This window comes from Catharus ustulatus, chromosome 2, assembly GCF_009819885.2.
Source record: "Catharus ustulatus isolate bCatUst1 chromosome 2, bCatUst1.pri.v2, whole genome shotgun sequence".
In the NCBI taxonomy this organism is placed as follows: domain Eukaryota; kingdom Metazoa; phylum Chordata; class Aves; order Passeriformes; family Turdidae; genus Catharus; species Catharus ustulatus.
This window is the reverse complement of record NC_046222.1, coordinates 83,504,493-83,528,337: the sequence shown is the minus strand read 5'-3', so window position 1 is coordinate 83,528,337 and position 23,845 is coordinate 83,504,493. Positions and strand designations below refer to the sequence as shown.

The 23,845-nt window shown below is 40.2% G+C and overlaps 1 protein-coding gene across 1 annotated transcript in view; it reads right to left on the bottom strand.

The window, feature by feature from the left end:
- The window catches only part of IPO5 (importin 5), a 44,583-nt gene extending 21,051 nt beyond the window's left edge, over positions 1-23,532 (bottom strand). The window contains exons 1-10 of the mRNA XM_033051896.1: positions 23,379-23,532; positions 18,357-18,437; positions 12,888-13,080; positions 12,289-12,391; positions 11,968-12,064; positions 10,857-10,961; positions 7,520-7,642; positions 7,312-7,432; positions 5,243-5,330; positions 1,029-1,135 (exon numbers count right to left, since the gene is read on the bottom strand). Coding sequence (XP_032907787.1) covers positions 1,029-1,135; positions 5,243-5,330; positions 7,312-7,432; positions 7,520-7,642; positions 10,857-10,961; positions 11,968-12,064; positions 12,289-12,391; positions 12,888-13,080; positions 18,357-18,437; positions 23,379-23,462 — 1,102 coding nt within the window. The 5' untranslated portion in view covers positions 23,463-23,532. The remainder of the gene's footprint in view (positions 1-1,028; positions 1,136-5,242; positions 5,331-7,311; positions 7,433-7,519; positions 7,643-10,856; positions 10,962-11,967; positions 12,065-12,288; positions 12,392-12,887; positions 13,081-18,356; positions 18,438-23,378) is intronic.
- Between the last annotated feature and the right edge of the window lie 313 nt (positions 23,533-23,845).

Genomic DNA, 23,845 nt, shown 5'->3' with positions numbered 1-23,845 from the left:
CTGCATGACCTCCCCTTCACAGGAGTCAGGTCTTTCAGTGATTAGATTCCACACTTCTCTGTGAAATATACCATAAAATTAGCTAGTTGCTAGCCTAGAAACTATCAACACTGGGTCAGGTTTGTTCATTTCGTTAATAAAACTTCCTTTATAAAAAACCCCTTTTAATTCCAAATAGACTTTGCAAGTGTTCACAGACAGCAGGTGCTACGTTGAGTAGCCCTCTGTTCTGTACCCAAAATGCTAACATAACAGCCTTTTCTGGTCTGGGTCTTAAAACATGAAGGCAAAAATAGTACCCAGAACTTCCACGTTTTCTTCTACTCCAAAGGCTCAAACCAGAGGTCGAGTGAAAGCACGTGAAAGTAATGCACAGCATTTTTTTGGATCATTGACTGAGCAGGCATTACAGGTATTTTAAGAGGAAAAGAAGCATACAAAACAACTGATAAGAATATATAGAAGCACCTAATGAAAAAAGTATTGAAATCAGCATACCAAATAGACAGACAGCCTACCAATGATCTCTGTCCATCAAACTCCAGGGGGAAAAAAACAACAAGTTTTCCTGTATGAACTGTAACATGCTAAAATTTCACTTAAATGCAGCACTTCTGAAGAAGCAAAAACATTGAGCTACAGAAAATAGGTGGTACATTAGACAAACTTAAGGTACTATGAGAGTCTTTTTAGGGATTTAGAAAGAATACTTCAAAATAGAAAAACCCCAAGTCTTTTATGCAATTCCCAGTGTTTAAAAAAAAATGGTATTTTTTTATGACATCTCTGCTCAGCTGTCCATGTACCAGAACAAACGTTGTAATGAATTCTGTGTAAGTTTAATAAATCAGTCTAAGAGAAGGTATAAACTTTCAAGTTCACAGCATTTACAGTTTTTGCTGCTGACATCAAAAGTGGAAATGTATAATAACATATCAAGTAGATAAACACAAAGACTTAACAAGTATTGAAGTTCTTGGAAAGGATAGAATTGTTAAAAAATAATAAAAGAAAATGCGGTTACTTACGATTCTGAAGCATTTGCATAATATGTTCTTTAATCATAGGCAGAACAAGTTTCCCTCCCAGGCCACATGCCATCCTGTCCAGCGCACTCTCACCAGCCACTGCATTGCTAAATATCGATTACACAAATATCAGTGGTTTGATATCTACAAAAAAACAAGCAGTCCAACAGAGTGCTCTTTCCTGCAGTTCTAGTTGTCAAACTTTTGCCATCTGAAAACATGAGCCTCTTTAAGTAAATAAACCATACACAAATCCAAAAAACCACAAACCAGTCACAAAATAGTTACTTAGTACTCACTGGAACATTTGTTATCTGCAGGCCACTGATTAAGTCTACTACCAAAGAAACTTGAGTCTTACTAGCACTAAGTCTGAAAGTACAGACTGAATTTCACACCAGTTACACACATCTAGAAAGCTTAAACTGAATTTGTAATGAATGAAGTAATAATATTGGCCATTGCCTTTTTGTCACGAGAACATAAACCAGTTCAGACTTGCTATGATTCAGGTGAACCAGCAGAATTCAAACTTTGGCACACAAGAGACCTTTCTTGTATGGCTGTACTCAGTAGCATGGTCTCTTGTCAATGGCTCAGCCAGAAAACATCCAGTCCAGGTGAGGCATTTGTGACTCTTGGCCAGTTACAGAACTTAGAATAGTCCAATATTGTCAGTGCAAATCTGTGGTTTGTTCCATCCAATGGAATTATTCCCTACAAAAAAGCAAGAAAGTTTCCAGAACACAGATAACTACTGTTACAGTCTGGGTATGGCTGGCAGTGTAGTAACTCAAGGTTATTACAGTCCATCCTTGACAGCCATGATGATGAAAAAGGTGAGTAATGCTTCAGAAATGGATCAATCTCCCCCTTTTTAAAAGTTTCAGTCAGCTGGGTCAGAAACAGGCCTTCAAATTATTATTCTTGAATCCCCAAGTCTCATTACAAAGCATAAATAATCTAGAATCTCACATGTTGTGAACAAAGGTGATTGTGAAAAGATGTTGACAGCGTTGTATTTGTTCCTCAGATTAGCCATGTTCATATAAACGGACACATCACCAGCAGGACAATAAAGCATGGACACACAGGGTTAAACTGGAGAAAACTCACTAAAATTAATAGCAGCTTTCATCTCAAATTCCATTCCTTGAGCTTTCTTCCCACCCTTAATTCACACATTCAGTTTCAAGAAATAAAGATAGTTTATCTCAGAAAAATGACCACACATCTCCCTCTAATGTTCACAAGGCCTTTGCCAAGAAAATAGGAAGTTGGATTAATCTTTTCCTCCTTTAGCATTTCACTCCTTTATGAAGTCAGAGCAACGAAAAACTGGTAATGCTAAAGTATTCCCTGCTGCTTTTGTGTGGGCTGACTCATATCCCCCTTAATCAGATCTGAACACACCCTAACTAGGGCGCAGCCTGATGATCATTAGCCTGTTCCTGAGATTGTACAAAAATTTCAGTCTTCTAATGAAGCTACAAAGACTCAAGCACCAGGAGACATTAGCATGCACATCAGCCACTGAGCTCTCCACAAAGGTGAGCTTCAATGGTGGGGAGCACACAGCAGCACTAGGAGTGACCCTGCTGGGAGCACACAGCAGCACTAGGAGTGACCCTGCTGGGAGCACACAGCAGCACTAGGAGTGACCCTGCTAGGAGCACACAGCAGCACTAGGAGTGACCCTGCTAAAAGAAAAACTACCCGCACACACACAAGCACCAGAGACCAGCTCATATCCAGTAGTTTGTGTCTAAGCCTCAAGGTCCCCTATTACTTCGAGGGCCACAGGAGTTCCTTCAGGCTAAGACTGTTGAGCACAACTTGTTTTCTGATTTGTGCTCACTCTACTTGTAACTTTTACCAAAGAAAAGGAAAATTTTCATTACAAAATCCATAGGCAGCTAAACTGTATTTAGAAGAACAAAGTTACTCTGCTGACAATAAAGAGAAAATGGCATGCCTCAAGTACATGATTCAGCATACTTACTAAGATGCCTAAAGCAAGCCATCTGAATCAACTTCCACACCCTGAAAGGCTTGATAAGGAAATTTTATTGACTGAACAAGATTCGAATACTTAACAAACCTGAATGCACTGCTGGTGTCTGACACCTGCGTAGCAAAATTTCAGCACTTAGGAAACAGGTTAGAAGAGTATGGTCTACTATGTGAGGGAGAGGAGGACAGTTCACATTCATAATCAAAGGGAACTAACAAGATTATTTCAAGTAAGGCAAAGATTAAACGGATTATTCAAAAATTTCCTATGCGTCAGTTCTACAGGCGTCTTTACATGCCTGTAATCTATTAGAAGTTGCTTTACAGCTCAGGGTAAACGCACATTTTTTCTACTGTGAAGATTTTCCTCCGAAGATTTCTAAGTGTTCTGATATAATTGTCTCAAAACACTAATTACATCTGAGTCTGGAAGAGTCAGGTATGCCAAAGAAGTGTCTAGACTGGTAAATGAACATCCACGTCATTACAGAAGTGTGGAGATAGTACCTCCTACACCTATTTCTGCTTTCTCCCACCTCACTCTAACAGTAGCTGGGCAAATGTAACCGGATGCTGCATGCAAACCACTATTTTTATAAAAAGTTGGAGCAAGCTATAAAGCATGTAGGAATAAACAAATCCAAATGACTGGACATCTTTAGATCTTTCTTGCCTAACACACAAGATAAGCTATTGCTAGCCGTACCAAGGAATGTAAAATAATAGCAAAATTTTAGTATTTCTGGACTAGGTGAAATCCAATTACAGTAATTTCACGGATACAAGCCGCACTGTTTTGACCAAAATTTTGCTCTCATACCGTGAAAGCGGCTAATATTCAGGTGCGGCCAATATGTGAATAATTTTCTGACATTTTCAACCCTGGGAGTGCAAACCAAGTCAGTGCAAACTGCAAAGTCGAGCTCCTGCCAGTAAAACCCTGCATTTACGTGGTTGTTACAAATTGGTTACTTTGTTGTGCGGCAGGTGGAGTTGCTCTGTGCGGACAGCACAGGAGGTGGGGAAGGCAGGGCAGCTCTCTCCTGCTGGCCCCACAGCTTGGGGAAGGCAGGGACAGCTCTCTCCGCTTCCCACGGCTCGGGGGAGGCAGGGACAGCTCTCTCCTGCTGGTCCCACAGCTCGGGGGAGGCAGGGACATCTCTCTCTGCTTGGCCCCACGGCTCGGGGGAGGCAGGGACAGCTCTCTCCGCTTGGTCCCGCGGCTCGGGGAAAGCAGGGGCAGCTCTCTCCGCTTGGCCCCGCGGCTCGGGGAGCTCCCGTCCCCGCGTGTCACTGCCGCAGGAGCAGGCAGGCTCCATCCCCGGCTCCCATGGCCGCCACAGGTGCCGGCGGGCTCTGTGCCCCCCCTGCTGCCGCGGGGCAGCGCCGGGCCGGGGTGACCGAGCCCAGCGGTGGCGGTGGCCGGCCCCGAGCATCCCCGCCGAGCGGTAGCACCGAGCTGGGCCACCCAGCCCTGTCGGCAGCCTCCAGCCCTCATGGCCCGAGCCGAGCCAGTAAACCCCGCCCTCCCGTGGTTCTGTTACTAATTGCACGCGGGTCCTCGCTGCGAACACAGAGCGGCTTATACTCGGGTGTGGCTTATTTATGGACAAAAAACAAAATATTTGCCAACACTCGGCCATGCGGCTTATACTCAGTGCGACTTGTATTCGTGAATTTACTGTACAAATTCTGCCATGTATGATGACATCCTTTCCAAAGCCATCTTTTTTTCCAAAACAATGCATTTTCAAGGGCATAGATACAGAAAAATACAAAGACATGGGCTGTGGATGATTAAACAGGTCAATATGCTTCAATTTGGCTCCCAGCTAACTTCAGGATTAGCCTTCCATTTAGAGGATTAGGAGGCACTGACTTCTGAACTGAGTAGTGTAAATGACAAAAAAAAACCAAAAAAGCTAAAGCTTTTGAAAAATTACAACAGTAGAAAACAGCAAACACAGGGACATGCAATTTGTCTAATTACAGCAAATATGAAAACTGAAATAATCTACTTCCTTGCTGAACACTCCCTAAGTAACCTACATATAAACTGCTTCATGACTGAAGGAACAAAATTACAATAGTTATTTGAATAAAGAAAAAGTAATGCACGACATTAATTTGCATTCTGCACTTTAAGTGTGCCTTTAGCCACAGCCTTGATAACACATTGAAACAACTGGTTTCATAATTACCTGTCAAAATCATCATCTGCAAGCTCATCTGCATTTGCCCAATCTTCATCTTCTTCCAAGTCAACCATCATTGCTAACATCTGAGGAACTGGAAAAAAAAACAAAACAGTTTTAAACTCAGTCTGACCTCTTAAAATATACCCTCAAATAACAAGTATGTATTTCAAGTTTTCTCCTTTCAAAAATTTTGAAGAAAACCAGCTTTTCTTCCAGTAGCAGATGGACAGGTCTGTCAAACTGCATCCAGAATGCTCTGTGGCTCCAAAATGTCATGTCAGTGTTTGTTGCTACTAACAATCAAGGCTGAGAACAAACTTTCATCCAATGTGGCCATCATTACATCTAGAACCTACAATATCTTGTTTCTTCTTGATGTTTTGCATGAATGGGTTGCCAGTAAGTGTAGTTTCACAAAGAATTTTTTTAAAAAAATGTAGAGCGTGCATAGAAATTTCAACATTGTCCCAACAAGCCCTCAAAATATAATTACTGTCAATATATAGATGCTTACAAACAAGTTAAGCACAAGCCCAGTTAAGTCAGCTTCTTATCAGAGCAATAAAACTCCCTGCAATCCTGTGAGCTCAAGAAGGGAGGTCTTAATCCAAGTGGATTCCTGAGCAGCTAACTGGCACACAAGACCCACACGCCTAAACCAGCACTGTGCTCAGTAAAACCAATACAAGATAACAATTTTGCCTAAGTCCCAGTTCTAATTATGAGTATCAAGTGATGTAGCAACTTCTCAGTTGAATGAAAAGAAAGAAAGCCATTTAAATTAAGACACAAATCCAAGACAAAAGCAATCCCTTTTTTCTACCTTTTTATTATTCCCTGAATACAATCACTTTACCATTTCTGCAAAACAAATGTTGGTCTCCTTAACGATATATTAATAAGACTAATTTTACAATGAATTGCAAATGAAAGGCATTTCATTCCCACATGGTGCTTTATCTTAATAGAAGTATTTAATTCCTAAACTAGCAACCCAAAATAATAGGAATACATTCTAAAGAAGAGGTATTTGTAATGATGTGGGATCAGCAAGTGTCAAGCATTAATAATTCCAACAAGCTACAGGATGGAGTGAAAATAGAGTGTTTTGAAAATTTACAGATTTCAAAATATGTTCCAAAGAACCTCTTCTTTAAAAAACTATTCCACTAGCAAACAAAACTTCTCATCAATGTTTTAAACACATAAGCCAAGCAGATCCAGTTTACAACATTTTCCAACAGAAGTTTTTTGATTTTAGTGACACCTATACAACTTTCCTCTGGCTAAGCACACAGCAAAATTGTAGTATTACTGAGCTGAGCAGACTGAGCAGCCTTTTATGCAAGTTTCAAAAAGCAAGCAAGAATTTAGACAAACACAAGTGGGACAGGGAGGGAAAAGCAGACTACAGTGCTGTGCCAGTGCCCTGATCAAGCCAAAGAAAGGGTTTAAAGGGCAAAGAAACACCAATGCAAACAGTGTTGATGCTGGGGCTGCCCAAAAGACATATATTTTTAGCATTTCAAATAATAGTGCATGATTTAAAAAGTGCCTCTTCGAAGACTTCACCATCCGCATGTTAAATAGGTTAATTAGATTATTTCTATGTATTTATACTAGCATCTGATTTTGTAATTCACAGCTTTAACTCACCACTGATGCTCAACATGCATGCTGAATTTCTTCAGTCTTGACTTGCCAGCACCACAGAGTATCTGGCCTACATACCAAACTCCAAATGTAGAACTTCAGAACTAAATGTCTTTTTTTTTTACAGTAAAATTTTCCAAAGCCAGTAGAAAAGCATCAGATAGTGTTTTCCTTGGAAACATCTAATAAGAGTCCACTGTATTTCTATTCAAATTTTTGGTGCTGCATAGGCACAGATTAATAAATGAAGAGTCATAATAGGAAGGAGGTTAATCCATTAGGTGACACTGAATTGAATTTTCTTAGATTATGAGCACCAGCAAACTCTCAGATGTGTTTCTGCCACTGACTGACAGCAAAGTCAATTTAATACTGTAAAGCACAACTGTTTTAGCAAAGAAAATGAGAAAAATACTTACTAGCTTGTGCAATAATATTTGTATGCTTCCTCAGCATAGCAGCAGCAGTTTCTGACAAGGCCACAATTACTTCAAGTGCCAACTGTCGCTGCATGTTACTGAGACTGGTATCTGCACACAACTACAACCCAAAAGATTAGAGTAAATGGTCAGAACAAAAGTTTTGAGGTGGAAAAAGTGATTCTTAAAAAAACATTCCTAGCTTTACCTTCAGAGTTAGTTGCAAAGTAGCTTCTAAATGTGGTCGCAAATACTTAGGAACAGAATCTGCAATTTCTACAAGGGATTTCAGAACAGAATCATCATTTTGGTAGCAGGAATCATTTAGAGCCTATAAAAAGATAAGATGGAGATAAGATAAATAAAAGCAAACAACATTATGAATAGGACCAGAGTTATAGTAGGAATTGTACTAATTGTATTCTTGTTTCTCTGAACAGTCTCATTTAGAGTAGCTAAGTAGCCAAAGCCTGAGGCCACAAGAACTGACCAGAGCAAACTTTTTGTTAAAACTAATGCTTCTAACAATGAATCAGCTGATTCCAGCAGATACAAGCAGAATGAAGAAGATAAGAATCAAGCAGACAATTCCAAGAGAATGAAGTAACTTCAACAGAAGATCAGCCCTGCAACAGTGAAAACCAGTAAGAAATCAAGAGACCACTAAGCCAGAAGTAAGTGGCTAGGGACTGGGCCATCAGTGGCACACTACAATTGAGAGACATTAATTGGGGTAGGGATACTTCTCTGGAGTCACCAACTCATGCTGTAACCTGAGAACTAATGGATACAATTCATTAGAAGCCTTCACTTCAACTTTCAGCAAGATCCCAGAGTCAGACCCTACTATGGTGACCTGGGTGCATAAATCCATAACAGGATACCATGCGGCACCCAAGACTACAAGCTTTCTTCAACTAAGTTAAGGCTCATAATGTTCAAATCTAACACTGCAGACAATCAGAAAGAATTAAGGTCACACATCAGAGGCTCCAACATGCAAAACCATTGAATTCTGACAACAACATCAAAATCCATTTAAGAGAAAGTAACTCTGCCCAAAAGAAGGAAAATGAGCCTAACTCCTCTTCTGCCTGTTAAGTGAGAAAAGTTTTGAATAGCTTATGCTTATAAACACCAGGAACCAAAAGATTAAAGAGGCTTTTTCCAGACATCCCTCGAGACCCACCAAATTAAAGCAGACCTTTCAGCCTTCAGTCACAGACATGGAAAAGAGAAAAAGAAATCAAGCTTTTTGCAACTATCTTTCCTAACCCATATCCACATTCTGAGAAGTAATTTAAAACTTACTTTTAACTGATCAGGTTGTTATTTTAGTGCCAAAACAGAACACTGTTACTCAATGGTGTAAGGATCTAGAAATAAACAAAACTCCAAAGAAAAAGGTCTTTGCATTCACTTCTGATGTTTTGAAAAGAATTTTCATTAGCAAAGTATTTTATTTCTTCCTAATGTTGAAACATTTTTTTGAAGTGAGTGAGTTTTAATATTTAAGTCAAGAAGTAAACATTTTTGATAATGGCACTTTTATAATCCCCACTTTCAACACAGAAACAGCATCTTCTAGTACCAGAAATGTTCTGGAAAAATATGGAAAAAAAAAAAAAATAAATAAAAACTGTAACAGTTAGGCCTTTTGGTGTAATAGCTACAACATCCTTTCCTTCTCTCAAAGGACAACGTAACATTTACTGGAGTTTTCTGCAAAACTGTATTTTATGCCCATTGCAACTCTGACAATTTTTTTAAAGCAAGGCTGGTTTTCTGAAGAAAGCAGTTCAAAGTGAAAAGTGACCCCTAAAAGGTGGAGGCACTTTTCATAGTATCAAACAATGTCCAAGGAAGTCATTGAGTTCTATCTGCTTTTACCTCCTTTTGCAAGAGAAAGCTTTGAGTAAAAGTTTCAACTGCCAGTTTTGAAAGTTCAATTTCCAGCATAACCATTATAGATCTTGTACTGAAAGGACTGATATGCCAAGTCAGAATTTTATTTTTAGCTTTTTTACCACGTATTTCAACAAAATAAATTTCAACAGCAACAAAAAAAGCATCCAACTGTCTCCAAAGGTCACTCACCACTATTCTAACACATTCCTATTTATAAACTAGGATCTTCATATCCATCTTGTGTTACCACAGCCAGAAAATCTAGTTCTTCTTGCAGTAAGTACTTTAAAAAGACAGATTTCATAACACAGTTCTGTGCTGTATTTGCAAAAGCAAGCTTGAAAATGTGTGCCAACTGCATGTGTTGCTACAGTGTCTAACTAGTGCAATAGTAGCATTGGAAGTTACAGCGAACAGAGAGGGGTATTAGTCCCAAATCTAACACCCAGGCACTATTTAAGTGCTACACTTAAAGGTATCAAGACAAAAGGTATGACCACAGCAAACCCTGCCTTACCCCTACTTACACAGTACTGTGTAGCCAAGGTCCTCTCAGAAAGTTACAACTTTTAAACTACAAAATTGGTACAAAGGCACAGACAGGGACTAACCACCAAATAGAGACCTCAATACCAAAACACTCAACTTGTACACAGTATGGCCCATTTTCAAGTTCAGACGACTTGAATAAATTCCTCTGGTTTACATTTAAGATCAAGCAGAATTCCATCAGTAGCAGATGCCAGTAGATTTGGCAAACTTTTTCTTCAGCTTGCCACAAAGCACAGGCAGTTTACAGCTCACACCATCAACAGGAACCTGCTGTTCTGACTGTAGTTAGAACTCTGTCTTTAATGTAAATTAAGCCTAATTTAAAATCACCAGGAGTTCACTTCCTGTGGTATATCAAACTTAGTTGCTTCCACTATTTCTTGATATAGAAAGGGAAGTGTACTGTGAAATTAACCTTCAGAGCTCAAATCATTTCTGTCTCCAGTTTGGTTTACAATAGGCTTCTCTGCAAAAGCAAATAACCTTACACTAGAATTTTAACTTCTGCTCAAATTCATCCATCCAAGAGATCTAATCCAGCCTCAAAAATTATAGGAAGCTTAAAACGGCATTTTATTTACAATTTCCTAAAGATCATTTCTACAGACTCTTGTTCTCAGTCTGAGAGTCTATGTTCAGAATAATTCTATGCTTTCCCCTAAAGTGAAGGGATACAGGATATCACGAGGCCATGCATTCCCCAATTACAGATTACTTCAAAGCTTAGGGTAGCCCATATTTCAGCTATGTTTCAGTATCATGGTTGATTTAAAAGATGTACGATTTTGACTCATATACCTTATAAAGAATTTTAACTCATTTATCTCTGTAACACCGCATAAATTGATCAGCACTGAGTTATTTTCCTTAAAACCTTATAAATTATCCTCTGTTTGCAAAATTCCTTATTAGTCTTTATCTCGCTGGCGACTGCTGTCTGACTAAAAGGCTCAATTAATTCAGGTCTAAAAAATTTATGTAAATTTACGTAAAAATTTACGAATTTGCAGACCAATAAATTACATTTGGATATAGTCAATACAGATGGCAATGGCACATTAAGTGTTACTTGTTTGATTTCTTACCTGCAAGATTCCAGGTAGCAAGTCTGCAAAATGTTTAAGAAGGGGAGCATTGAGCTCATTAGCAAGGACAAATGCAGCTGCAGCTCTAGCAGACAAAGTCTTGATCTAAAAAAGGACATGATTGGAGAAATAAATGTGAGAAACTAGTACTGAAACATGCCTTTGTTAGTTTTTAACATGAGATTTTAAATTTTACTTCAAATTAAGGTAAAGTGATAATGAAGACTTTCAGCACCTACGTTGTCTACAATACAAAAAGTTTATCATATGAGGTGGCAAGTAGTCAATTTTGTTTTGGTGGTTTTCATTTAACGAAAAAAAAGAGGAAAAAACCCTATTGTTTTCAACTTCCAACAAAACTACTAATGTGCATGCAAGTGTCAGTCTCATTTCTCAAGAAGCGTGATCTAAGTGTTTAAGACATGCTTCTTTAAAGGCATGACTTGTGGTACTTTAGAAAATGTTATTCGGTTGATTTTCAAAGGTCAGAAAAAGTAATCCATGGGGAAACAGCAAACTGAACCCATATATCACAGCAGGGTTTCCTATCCTTGCCCAGCATTTTCCACAACAAGAGAAACATTTTCAAAGTACAATTCTCTGCACAAACTAATTAATCTGAAGCCTCCCAGAAAAGCAAGGCTTGCTAACACACCCTTAGAGCAAAACATGCACAAACAGTTCAAGGAGCTGTCATATATTCAGAATTTTGAGACATACCATGTACAGATACTGTACGTAGAGACACGACAAACTTACACTGTTAAACACAAAGATCAGAAAGAGAATTTAACAAGGAGTTTCTGACCCCTCAATGCTGCTGGCAAAAACTCTATCTTGCTTGGGGTCACTGCAACTGGATTTCTCCAAGCATAACTAGGGAAGAAACCGGACCTAAGCAACACAGGTATGAGCAGCCAGTAAGCTTCAAGACCACAAAAGGGTTTGAGCCTTTGGTTTTGCAGTAGGCACAGTCAAAACTCCGTATGTACATCAGTTTCAGGTAATGCAATTCTCTGGTTGAAATCTAAAAGTTTAACCTTTGAGACCACTGCACTGAGTTTCTATGCTCAGAACATACTAAAATCCAAAAAGAACATAAAGGTCTTACTGAGGGATGCTCCTGATCTTGCATACACTGAACCAGCATTCTCTTAATGACGTCCAAATAGTGTTGCTGTTGATTCCCAAAAATCCCAGGAAAATTCCTAAGGATCAGATCAAAACATTAATAAAATTCACACAACTTAAGGTTAAACTAGTCTTTCAAACATACCCACTGTTTAAGTTAAAGATTGCAACTGTATGTGTTTAAGTAAGCCAGAATACAAGAAAATAAATGAAACAAATATGATTGCTAGTTAATTACACTGTGACAGTTTTTCTTTTATTTTCAGACATGATTTGGCTATCCTACAAAACTGTAGCTTACCAGAAAATATGTAGAGCAGCCTCACGCAGTCCCACATTCTGAGAGCTGACAGAGTCAAATAAGAATTTCAGAACTTCTGGCCACTGGTTGTTGCCATCTTCATCTACATTAAACACAACAAAGTTTAGGGATAAGCAAACTTTGGTGAGATATCAGTTGTGCAGGAAAACCAGCCATTTCTGACTCTCTGATCTGAAGATGTGCCTAAGTCACAATGTAAGATATTGCAAAATGTTTACTCTAAAACCACTCCAAAACAGAATATGATCTCTGTTTACTGCTATATAACGGCACTCAAAAAAAGAAACTGATGCAACGTTCAGCATAATTCATGACAATTTACACAAAACTGGATTTATAAGTCTTAATACAATCTCATCTAAACTTGAGCAATTTAAAAAGTAGAGTATAAGAATCTTATTTTCATCTGGTCAAGGATAATGTGAATAAATATTAGGTTCTATTACAAGCCATGGAATCAGTTAGCAACCACATCATGTGCATACACCTAGGCAGGACTGGAAAACAAGAAATAAAAATACAACTACTATCAATACATAAATATTTTACTGCGTTATCAACTTATATAAATAAAGTACCTATTAAATTCCTGGCCAATTCAGCAACTATGTCACATATTTTCTTTCTCGTAGCGGACTGCATTTCTAACTGGATAAAGAGCAGCAATTCACTCTTGACTGATGTCTGATCCTCAGGTGACAGAGCTGGATAAACTTCTTCAAATGCAGATGACAACAGGCGGCGCAGAAGGACAGCTGCCATCTGCCGAGCCTGTTGAAGGAGAAGTGTGTGTGCATGTGTTAAAATGTTTGATATGATAATCATGCTTCTACAAGGGAACATCAACATGCTTCCAATATGATACTTCCATTGTGTAGACTTCTTTGGTGAATGGAATACTTCTCAAGCAACAGATGACAATTGTGATAGTAAAAAAAAAACATAGTAAAGAAACATCAGTTTACAACCATGTTTCTGACAATTACAGCCCTTCAAAAAAATAATCACAGTACTGAGGTATTCAAGCTTTTTCTACAGCTGAACCTCAGACGTATTTAGTGCCAATTAAGAATTTAGCTGTGTTATTGAAAGATCTTTAAAGCATGAATTCTTTCTATTTTAAATGAATTATAATCCAGACATGTTTTTCTGGATTGAAAAGTGACTTATTGGGGTAACTTTGCCAGATACTTAACCTGTAAACCCCCCACTTTCTCAAACAACTAAACGTCAAGCTAAAGATTCAAGAACCTACAGTTAGAATTTGGTAAATAAAACTCTTCTCTGAACAATAAAAAAGCCACATATGCAAAAAGAAAACCCAAATCCAAGTCAAAACAAAGCTTCCAGTGTTTTTCAGGCCTATGATGAAACTTTTCTTTAAACTTGAACTTAAGCATAGGAACCTCAATATCATATATTACAATCTTGTTTCCTGTATGTGTACACCTATTTTACGACAATATCATTTCCATATCCATAATTATTTACAATTGTGTAAGAACTAGAAGCAAAAACATGCCCTAGTAATTTAAAATTAATAGAGCAACACATGCAGTAAAGGCAAAAAGATACATGAAGCTCTCTGAATAACTTAATAGAATGTTCACCAACTGGTGTTTTAGGACATATGGTAATTAAAAATCACCATCCGAACTCCTAAAGTTTAACACAAAACCTTATGTGTGCTATCTTCTCACAAAAAATAATCCAAACTCAATTTTTAAAGATATTCTTATTTAATGGGCACTTGAATGACAGTTTCATTTATAAGCCTTTGAAATTCAAAACTGTTCAATGAGCAGTGAAAACAATGAACTCCAATTTCTCAATAATATTACTATGGCACAACCTATAGATGTGAAACACAAACTACTGCAAAGTGCTAACTTGCAACATAGCCTGTAAATATCAGGTATTGCTAGAACATCACCCAAGGTACTATTAGGTTCTGCAGACTCCAGACTCACTGTGTCTTTTACCAATCTACCCAGCTCTCTTCTGTACAGCTAAAGAACAGTGCACACAAAGTCTCTGTATCAGCAGAAGGAAAGGAGTAGAACTGGACCCATCTCTTTACAATTCCTTATCTCCTCACCATCTCCAATGTAGACTAAGGCCACTAAATATGTAGGATTAGCTCTTCCCTAGCAGATGTAAGGAAGGTAGCAGGTGAACAGTCACAGTGCCCTCCTGTGCTGTAGTTCCCATCAGAAGCCAAGATTCTCTAGCAATAGGCTGTCACATGGGGAACGTGAGTTTGGAGGGATATTCTTCCCTCACTGTCTGTGGGAATCTCACGAACAATGTGTCCAAAAACTTTCATGGTACCGCAATATAATGGTATCTTTCCTTCTCCCATCCCTTGGAGCACCAATACTGGGAAAGATTAAATTTTTCCTTATTAGTATGGTAAACTTACATATAAATGCCTTGAGTGGGAAGCAAGTTCACTGGGACTAAACACAACACAAACTCTGGTGTTATGTCTTCCCTTACTCAAGGCATTGTCTTTCAATGCATATTTCCTGACATCTGATAATGACTGAACTCGCATTATATTATATTATATTCTTTCATGAAGTAAAAACAGGTGGGCAGACAGGGAATAGAGGTGGAGACCAAATGCTTCATGAAAACATGGATAAGAATTTCTAACTCTGAAGAATTTAAAATAATATAAGACTGATAAGCAGACTGATTGCAAAGTAAAAACACAAGTAGTAAGGCATACAGGAAGACACAAGATCAGCATTACATGAATTATCTCCTGGTTATAGTTACTAGCTTAGGAAAAAAACAATTCCCAAAATCCCTTAAGCAAATTCAAATGTTTTAAGGAGTGACAAATGAGCAACTGACTTCAAATAATAAAAGAATGGCATATTTTTCTCAGCAGATATTCACTTACATACGCAAACTATCACTGTCAATTTAATTATGACAAACATGGCTGAATTAATGGCACCTCCAGGGCTGTTTCTTCTACTCTAAGAAAGAATATATGTATTTTTCACACACCCCAAAGGTTCTGTAATGTTTCAGTCTTTCAAGATATGTATTAAAAATAAGCATTTTAAAATCCTGCAATTTAGTGGCAATAGCTTTTAATAAGGAGAGGAATAATATAAAAAGTAGTCACAATACCCAAATTTCAACATACTGCTTCTGATTAGTAGAATTTACAGGGTGTTAAGAAATGTTTTCAAGAAGAAAACTAATTTGCTGAGCAGGACAGCAGCAGAATTATGAACAGTAATCTGGGACACCATGCTCTCCACTGATACTCAAAGTATCCATGAACCCTACATATTTTATAAGAGAAAGGTTGAGTATCTTGTGCAGCACTGTCATGCTGAATTTTACTTTTTTTTATTTTTTTTATTGTTCCTTTCAAGTCCTCAAGGAGGAAAACATACAGGGATGGAAGTAAAGGACATGTAGCACATGGTCCAAAGCTGGACTTGCACAGTGTCATTCAGAGACCTAGTCCTATGTGGAATTCAAAGCACCGAGTGCCCAAGGTCCACAGACAGTGCAAAGGCAGAACTGTGACGCATCCTTGGGCTGCCTTGCTTCCCAAAGGCTGAAAAACAGCAGCCATCAAACTAAGAAATGCATCCCTTCATGTGACAATACAGACAGAGGTCGGAGAGAGGTCAGAGCCCCCAAGAAGGCTGTGAGTCCAGCAGAAACAGTTTCACAGAGCCTTTGTTACTTCACCAGTCATCTGTAAATTAGGACACAATCAAAACCTGCCAATCCAGAGTTAACCAGCAAACAACAGATGCAGGAGAAAATGCAGAACTGCCGCTCCTCTCAAAGATTTACATGGTAAATCAGAACTGCAAAGTAACAACCTAAAATATCCAAGACAACTCCTAGGAATAAAATTAATCAAATAAACTGTGGATATATATCACCTTTCTGTACAGTCCTTTAAAATGCAGTTGCATAGAAATTACAGTGCTAACTTCATAACAGTGAGACTACGAGTGCAGGAAGTAAGGATAAGCCCCTCCTCAGTCTGAAGTGCACAAACTTGCACATCACCTGGCACAGAAGTGTTCTAACTGCTAAGTCAGATGGTTCTCTCCACTTCTGTGAAGAGTGTTACTTTGCTATTAGGAAAGTATGAACTAAGAACAGAGGAAAGAGGTGAATATTTCCATAGTTTAGGCATCTGGTTTGGAGAAAACCTGTTATACAGTTAGATAAAGGAGTTATTCCAAATCTAGTTTAATGGTGTTTTCTCTGTCAAATGCAAGGGGTACTGCTGGGAGCACAATCTGCATCCCCGTTTCTCCATTTAAATGCCGAAAGTAGTAGGTAGCAGAGGCAGGATTTCCCCAACTGCTGTCTGACTACTTAGGCTCTCTACAACACAGACACTCAACTCACACAGACAGGATAGGATATTTTCTTCAGCCAAGTTTTCCTGCAAGGAGGTAAAGCAATACAGAGGCTTCAAGATGAAGAGGGATCTGAGCCCAGTTTTCACAAGCCACATTTAAAGTTCAGAAGCTTCTTCTAGCATCCTGTGTTTGGTGGGACTGGAACATTCAGTGTGCTCAGAGGACACATACTAGGCCCAAAGCTCTATCCACATGTAATATTCTGTTCAGCATTTGGATCTCTACAAAACATATGCAGAAACTAGCTGTTGATATCAGCACCATATTAAACATGCACAGAATGCTTCTCAGCATGTTTATATGCAGTGTTTAGATTGAGCATGGGGATTACTTCACTTAGGCCCTAATTAGGCTACTAAGTAGTTGGATTTACAGGGGAGAGGTTGTAAGTTTTATTAATCAGGATTTTTCAAGCCCAGTACCTAATGCTTCTTTATGTTAAGAGCTAACATTTAAACCTTTCTTTGATTAATCCATTGGTGGAGTTAAAAGTCAAGTTATTCTATAAACCTTAGCCTTTGATGACTTTGGCAAGAGTAACTTTTATAGGTGAGAAGTTTTTTTTGTACTTTATAAGTTGGATTCCAAGTCATTGGCAAGATTCCTAAGTTTTACACTGGGTCATTTGCTTAGTTGATGTAAAGGGAATAAAATCAGCAAACACGTGAAACAACTATTTATTTACACTTTGTAGTAACACTGCTATACAGTTTTCTGTCATTTGAAACATCTCAGAGGAGCAGAAAGAAAAACTGGACATCTCTTATGCAACCAGTTGCTAGTATAATATTGAAGGAGTCTGTCAGAAGAACATAACATTGTAGATTGATAAGTATCAGTGTGGGCAAACTGATACTTTCTTAGCATTAAAAAGCACAAATGGCAACTAACTCTAAATTGAAAACAGTTTGCCAGAAGAGATTGTTATCCATAGAGAAAAAGCACACTTATGCTCTTATAATATTATTCAGAAATTGTTTAAGTGACTTAAGAATTGCAATATCTTGAAAGTTGAGTAGTTCTTCGCTCTGCATATCAAAGTGAATAATAGTTTTACCAGTAAGTACTGTAACTGATTGCTAAATCTGTGAGCCTTAGAAAACTAAGGAGTAACAAAAAGGCAACCTTACTTTATGCCCAGATTAAAAGATGTGTATAATGTTTAGACTATTCTCCACTCATTCCATAGTACTGCTAGATGACTTAAACACTGTAAGTTTCAGACAACACACAACTTTAATATGTTTAGGCACAAGACCCCAAGTAGAAATCATTTCTCAACTGTAACTTGAAGAAAAGTGACAGTAAGTCACATATTAGTTACTCATTTAATGGAAAATATCACTCATTAAGCAAAGCACCCAATAGAAAACAATGGAGATCCAAGTAGTTGCTTATGAAAAACTATTCCTGAAACTAAATATCCGGCACCAAAAAGTCTCAGCTAGTGAATTGGGCATGCAAAAATAAGATGAGAGGATGAGTGACCCCTCTACAAATGTGCGGTAAATTAAGATGCTTCAGTTAACATCACACTTGCTCATTTATCCCAGAATGATCAGCATTGATTTCTTCCCCTCTTCTCCAAGTCCTCTTCAAAATCTGCACAAATCCAAGGTTACTGAGCCATACCTCCTCGGGAGTAGCATTGTTCCTGATTGCCTGCAGGAGGTAAGTGATCTTTGATGGGCCCGGAATAGTCTCGTAGGTGTCCTGCATAAAAAGAGATGCAGCTTATTGTAAACATTTATTAGAAAGCATGTGTTAAGCATTAAAATGCATTGACTTTCCTTTTAAAACTACATCAGTATCCATCCAACTTTAAAAAATAACATAGCAGAAAAAAGAATGAACTTACCAAAATAAAAATGTATTACATATTTTAAAATTATGAGTAAAATCTTAGTTATCTAGAAAGCTCTGCCCTATTGGAATGATCTACATATGAATAACTGACCACTTAGGAGATTAAACTCATAGAAATACAACACACACCAAACATGTCCTACTGGGAATCCATCATAGCTTTTATCATATCAAAGAATTAAGAACTTTGGAAGCCTGAGACTGAGCTGTTACCAAGAGGTTAATAATCACAGACAAATGTATAGTCCAAAAATTGGATCAGTTCTGGTTTGAATCTCTTTAAAACTTCTACAATGTTATGTGGCAGCCACACCTCTCAACCACACGTTCTGTATAAGAACATCTTATTTTTCAACTCCTGCCTGAATTTCAGAAAGAGAGGCTATTAAGTCTCCTTCTTAGTAAAACCCTCGTAACAAAATGAAAAGTTTAATGAGACATTCAGTTACATTGTCTAACATGCTTCGGGCTTGCAGTTTTATACACGTCTCCTTTTAAAATTACATGTTACTCAGAAGCTAGAGTGAAAACACAGCAAAACAACTTTTGCTATCCAAAACATGATATATGAGAGCATTTTAAAACGAAATGTGTGTTTGTTTTTTGTTTTTTCTTTTTTAATATACTAAACCTACGTAGGTAGGAGCAGGAGAATCACAAGCTAACTAGAAATCCCTCATAACATTCAGAAACAGTTCCATACTTAGTAACTCTAGAGTTACTTTTTGAGGACAATCTTGATGATGATTACTTCACCCTTTCCAAGCATTCACTATGCCATCCTGAACTCAAGGAATGAGCCCATTCTGCAAAGCTCAGATTCATTTCTATCAGTTATCTGCCTGCCTGCTTCCCATCTCCAACACCGCAGTAGCTCCTTCCAATACTCTTAACAAACTCCTACACACCTTGACAGGATACCTGCTATTGTCAATTAAGCAGTTCTGCATTTAATATTAGACATCATCTTCCTCCCTTTCTGTACCTGCTTCCTAGTAGGCCCTCTTCACAAAGTCAGTCCTCATTTCACATTCTCTCTAGTTGCCAACATACACTCACAGTCAAAGAGACTCTGAATCCCCAATGAATCCCCGCATTTAATCTAATCATTTCATGGAGACTGCAAAATTAAATGAGGTTTAGGGTCAGAATAGAAAGTCCTTTCAGGTTAACCTCTTCCATGTACATATTTATATTGCACTATTATCTACAAATCCAAAAACTAATACAGAAACACGATGGTTCCCTAAACCCAGGCAGACTTGAAGTTATGCTTTCACAGACAGCTGAAGGACAGCATAATCCAGTTTCCTTCACGTCACTTCTGATAACCATAAAATTCTATTTTCAGTTGTTTAACTCACTAAAAATGGCAGCAACCTAAGCAGTTGTTCAATGGTATAACTATCAATTCAGTAAACTGGATTCAGAGGATGCTAAAGCAAAGGGGCACAAGGAATACAAGGCCAAACTCAGAACTTTCCCTCTAAGCTGGTGGGAGCCTTCCTTGCTTGGCCCTACCCATCTTACTACCAGTCTTGTCTACACTAACTATTTATCTGGATCCTGTTACACCTTACTGTATTCTTTAAGTTTACAATTAGTTCTCCAGTTATCTTATACAGAAGTACAAATTTCTCACACACCATGACCAACTTTCATAACACATGCAAGAAAGTATCTATTGTCCACACTTATTACACATGTTCTCCCAAACCTGAGAAATGCAATTTAAAAAAGAGCATAAAATCACCAAAACAATGCAAACAGATGTTTCTCTATCAGAAGACAGACACACAAGTAAGAGGAAGACAGGCTTTTATAGTCAACAGACAACATTCCAGGATGGATGGTAAAATAAACCAACCAGATTTCAGCCAACTAGTCAGGTTAAGTTATGAGTATGCTAGCTCCTACACATAATCACAGAGTGTTTTGCGTTGGAAGGGACATTAAAGACCACCTAGCTCCAAACCCTCTGCCATGAGCAGGGATACCTTCCACTAGATCACGTTACTCCAAGCCTCAGCCAATCTAGACTTAAATACTTCCAAGAATGGCGCATTACAGCTTCTCTAAGCAGCCTGTTCCAATGCCTCAAGACTCTGTCAGTAAAGAACTATTTCCATATATCCATGTAAACCTGCCCATCTTAGTTCATGCCCTTGTAAAAGACCCTCTCCACCTTTCTTGCAGGTCCCCTTCAGGTACTCAAAGGCTGCTCCAAGGTGTCTCCAGGCTGCACAACCCCACCTGTCTCAGCCTGTCTTTCACAGGAGAGCTGTTCAGTCGCTCTGACCATCTTTGTGACCCTCATCCAGACCCACTCCAAACAGGTCCACGTCCTTCCTGTGTTAGGGGCCACAGAGGTGGACACAGTACTCCAGTGGGGTCTCACAAGAGCAGACTATACACACATAAATCCATACACATCCACTGAGTTTGGAGTCATCAGGCTTTCTTCCTCAGCCTTTTTTTTAATAGCTTTTACTACAGTCATCCCAAACAGGATATGACTCTACATCTCCATCAAGTTCAACTGAACACCCCTCATTCCCATTTCAAAGGCCAAATCTATTTGAAAGAACCTGAGTCTGCTTAGCTCTCTGTCTATCCATTTCTCATTCTGACTGGTTTTCACTGGACACAAGTGAAAACCTGCTATTCAATTTACCTACAGTTATTTAAATTCTTTATGTATTCAATATTACCTTCCAACAGTAAGCACACTTCGAAGAACTGACTGGACTATACCAATGTTTAAAACCATGTATGAGTCCTGTATGACTTTAGGAAGCAAATATTTTAAAGGTTATGTACTACTTTTATCCAAAGAAATTTTACTTCAAGAAATAGGCAACTTAAGTCAGTCTAGTTACACTGCAGAGAGACAGGTTTATGTTTCTAGGTTAAAGTTCAGTAACCCACCACGAAGACTAAGGGGGGTTCTTCACAGCCATGCATGGTGAAATTGAGAGACAACAGGTATAAATTGAAAAAAGGAGGTTCAGAGTGGAAGAGGTTCAGATCTCTCTGTCCTAATGAGCACAAGTCAAGCAGGAGTGAGTAACTCAAAGAGCTTGTGCAGCCTTAGAAGTTTTCAAGTCAGCAGGACAAAGCCCTGAGTGACCTGATCTGACCTAATGGTTGACACTGCTTTGTGCATGACAGACCTCCTGAGGACCCTTCCACTCTGAATTATCCTAAACCATGAAAGTATTTGCAGCACACCTTGGAAACATCCAGAAACTAATGCCAAATTCAGTGCACCTAAATACTACTTCTTGTATTCTTATAAGAAACTAATAGACTTGACAAGTTGGTATCTATCATGCCAGTTAGGGTTTTTTATTCTGACTGACCATAGTGCATATATATCTATGAAAATTAAAAAGAACTCCAACTCAGTTTCAAGCAGGTTTTTCACAAAATATGCCAGCTTTAAGAATATAAGCTTTACAGCTCTTCTCCAATGCTTTATTTCATAGGCATTGTGACACAGCTGCACCATGAACTTGTTATGTTACAATTCCAATAAAGTAAAAGTTTTTTTATAAATTATTTTAGGTTATATGTAGGCAGTTGACAAGAGAAAGAAATTCAGCTCACAGGGAGGAGCCTCCATTGCAACCCTATGTTCAGGAATGTGGGAATAATTCTTGCTGACTCTCTAGAAAGTGCAGTTACCAAAACTGAACTTCACTAGCTTTTTAAAAATGCATGTCTTCCCTCCTTCTAACTCTGGATTCACATTTGAGGAATTTTCACTGCAGCAACAGGAATAATGCTTTTTATTCTTCACCAAACAATGCGCTGAACTCTGCTGACCGCTGGAGTGATGAGAGCGATAAAAGACCCGATGCAGCCATGCAGCGGGAATTCATGCTAAACCTAGACGCTGGTATTTAATTCAACGGGAGAGATTCCCCACCAGGCTTGACAATGGAGCCTTAAGCATGACAGAGAGAAAGAATTAACGTGGCTTAGCCGCCACAAAGAATTTCAGCTGAGACAACACGTCTGAAAACTTTTTGCTGATAACAAGAGAAACTCAGCATATTGAAAACACTTCTTTTGGGTGAAATACTTCTTAGCTGACGAAACACTTGAATACACACGGAGCCGTTCCGAAAAGTTAAAAAACCAAACTACTGTGTGGCAACAGAGAAGGACCTCGGTCCCGCTCCTTGCCGGCCAGGCTGGGGCGGGGGCACGGAGCCCCAGCGAGGGCCGCTTTGGGAGCGCACACCAGAGCGCTTCCATCGCGCCGGGCTCTGACCTCCTCCGGGAAACGCCTCCGCTCCCGAGCCGGCCCCCCCACGCGCCGCTGCCGCCGCCGGCTTGTGGCCCCCCCTGCGCGGCGGGGCCGCGCTCCGTCACGCCGGGCGGCTCAGGCGGAGCCAGCCATGGGCAACGGGGACAAGCACCCCTGGGGACGGTTCCACACGGGCCACGGGGGGGGCGGTCTCGAGGCGAGAGCGGTGCCGAACGCGCCGGGGCGGGCGCCGAGGGGAGTAACGGGACCCTTCGCGCCCCTCACGGGCCAAGGGCCGGCGCGGGCCCTGCGCCCGCCAGGCTAAACGGCCGCCACCGGCCGGCCACGCCGCCCCGACCGGGGGAAGGCCCGGGCCGCCCCGGCGGCAGCTGGTGCCGCTGCTCACACGTGGGGCTCGGCCGGCCCCGCCGCCTCCCTGCCCCCCTCCCTTCCTTCCTCCCTCCCGCCCTCCAGCGAGGCCCGGCGGGTCTGACAGGCCGTCTCGGCAGCCGCTGACGCGGCGGCCCCGTTACCTCGGCCTGCTTGCGGACCGCATTGTCCGGGCTGAGCAGGTTGCCGAGGAGGGCGTAGAACTGCTCCTGCTCCGTCGCCGCCATTGCTGCGAGAGGGAAGGAGAGGGAGGAAGGGGGAGCGCCGGCCGCGCCGCCGGCGGGGGAACAAGGGGCGGGGCCGCAACGCCAGCCGCGCTCTCATTGGCCGCGGCGCACGGAGCCTCGCCCCCGATTGGCCCTGCCTCCCTCTGACGTCTCGGCGGCTCGGGGCGAGGCGGGCAGCGGAGAGCGGCGGCTCAACCGACCCTCAATGGGAGTTTGTCTCCTCGCGTGTCATTGGTGCGCCGCCGCGCCGCGGACGGGAGGCAAGGGCGGCGGAGCACTCTGATTGGCGGGCGGCTCAGGCGGCTGCGGCGGGATTGGTCGGAGCCGCGGTCGGGCGGTGCGGGCAGGGAGGGGTCGCGCCGGGACGCGGCGCTGGGGCCGGG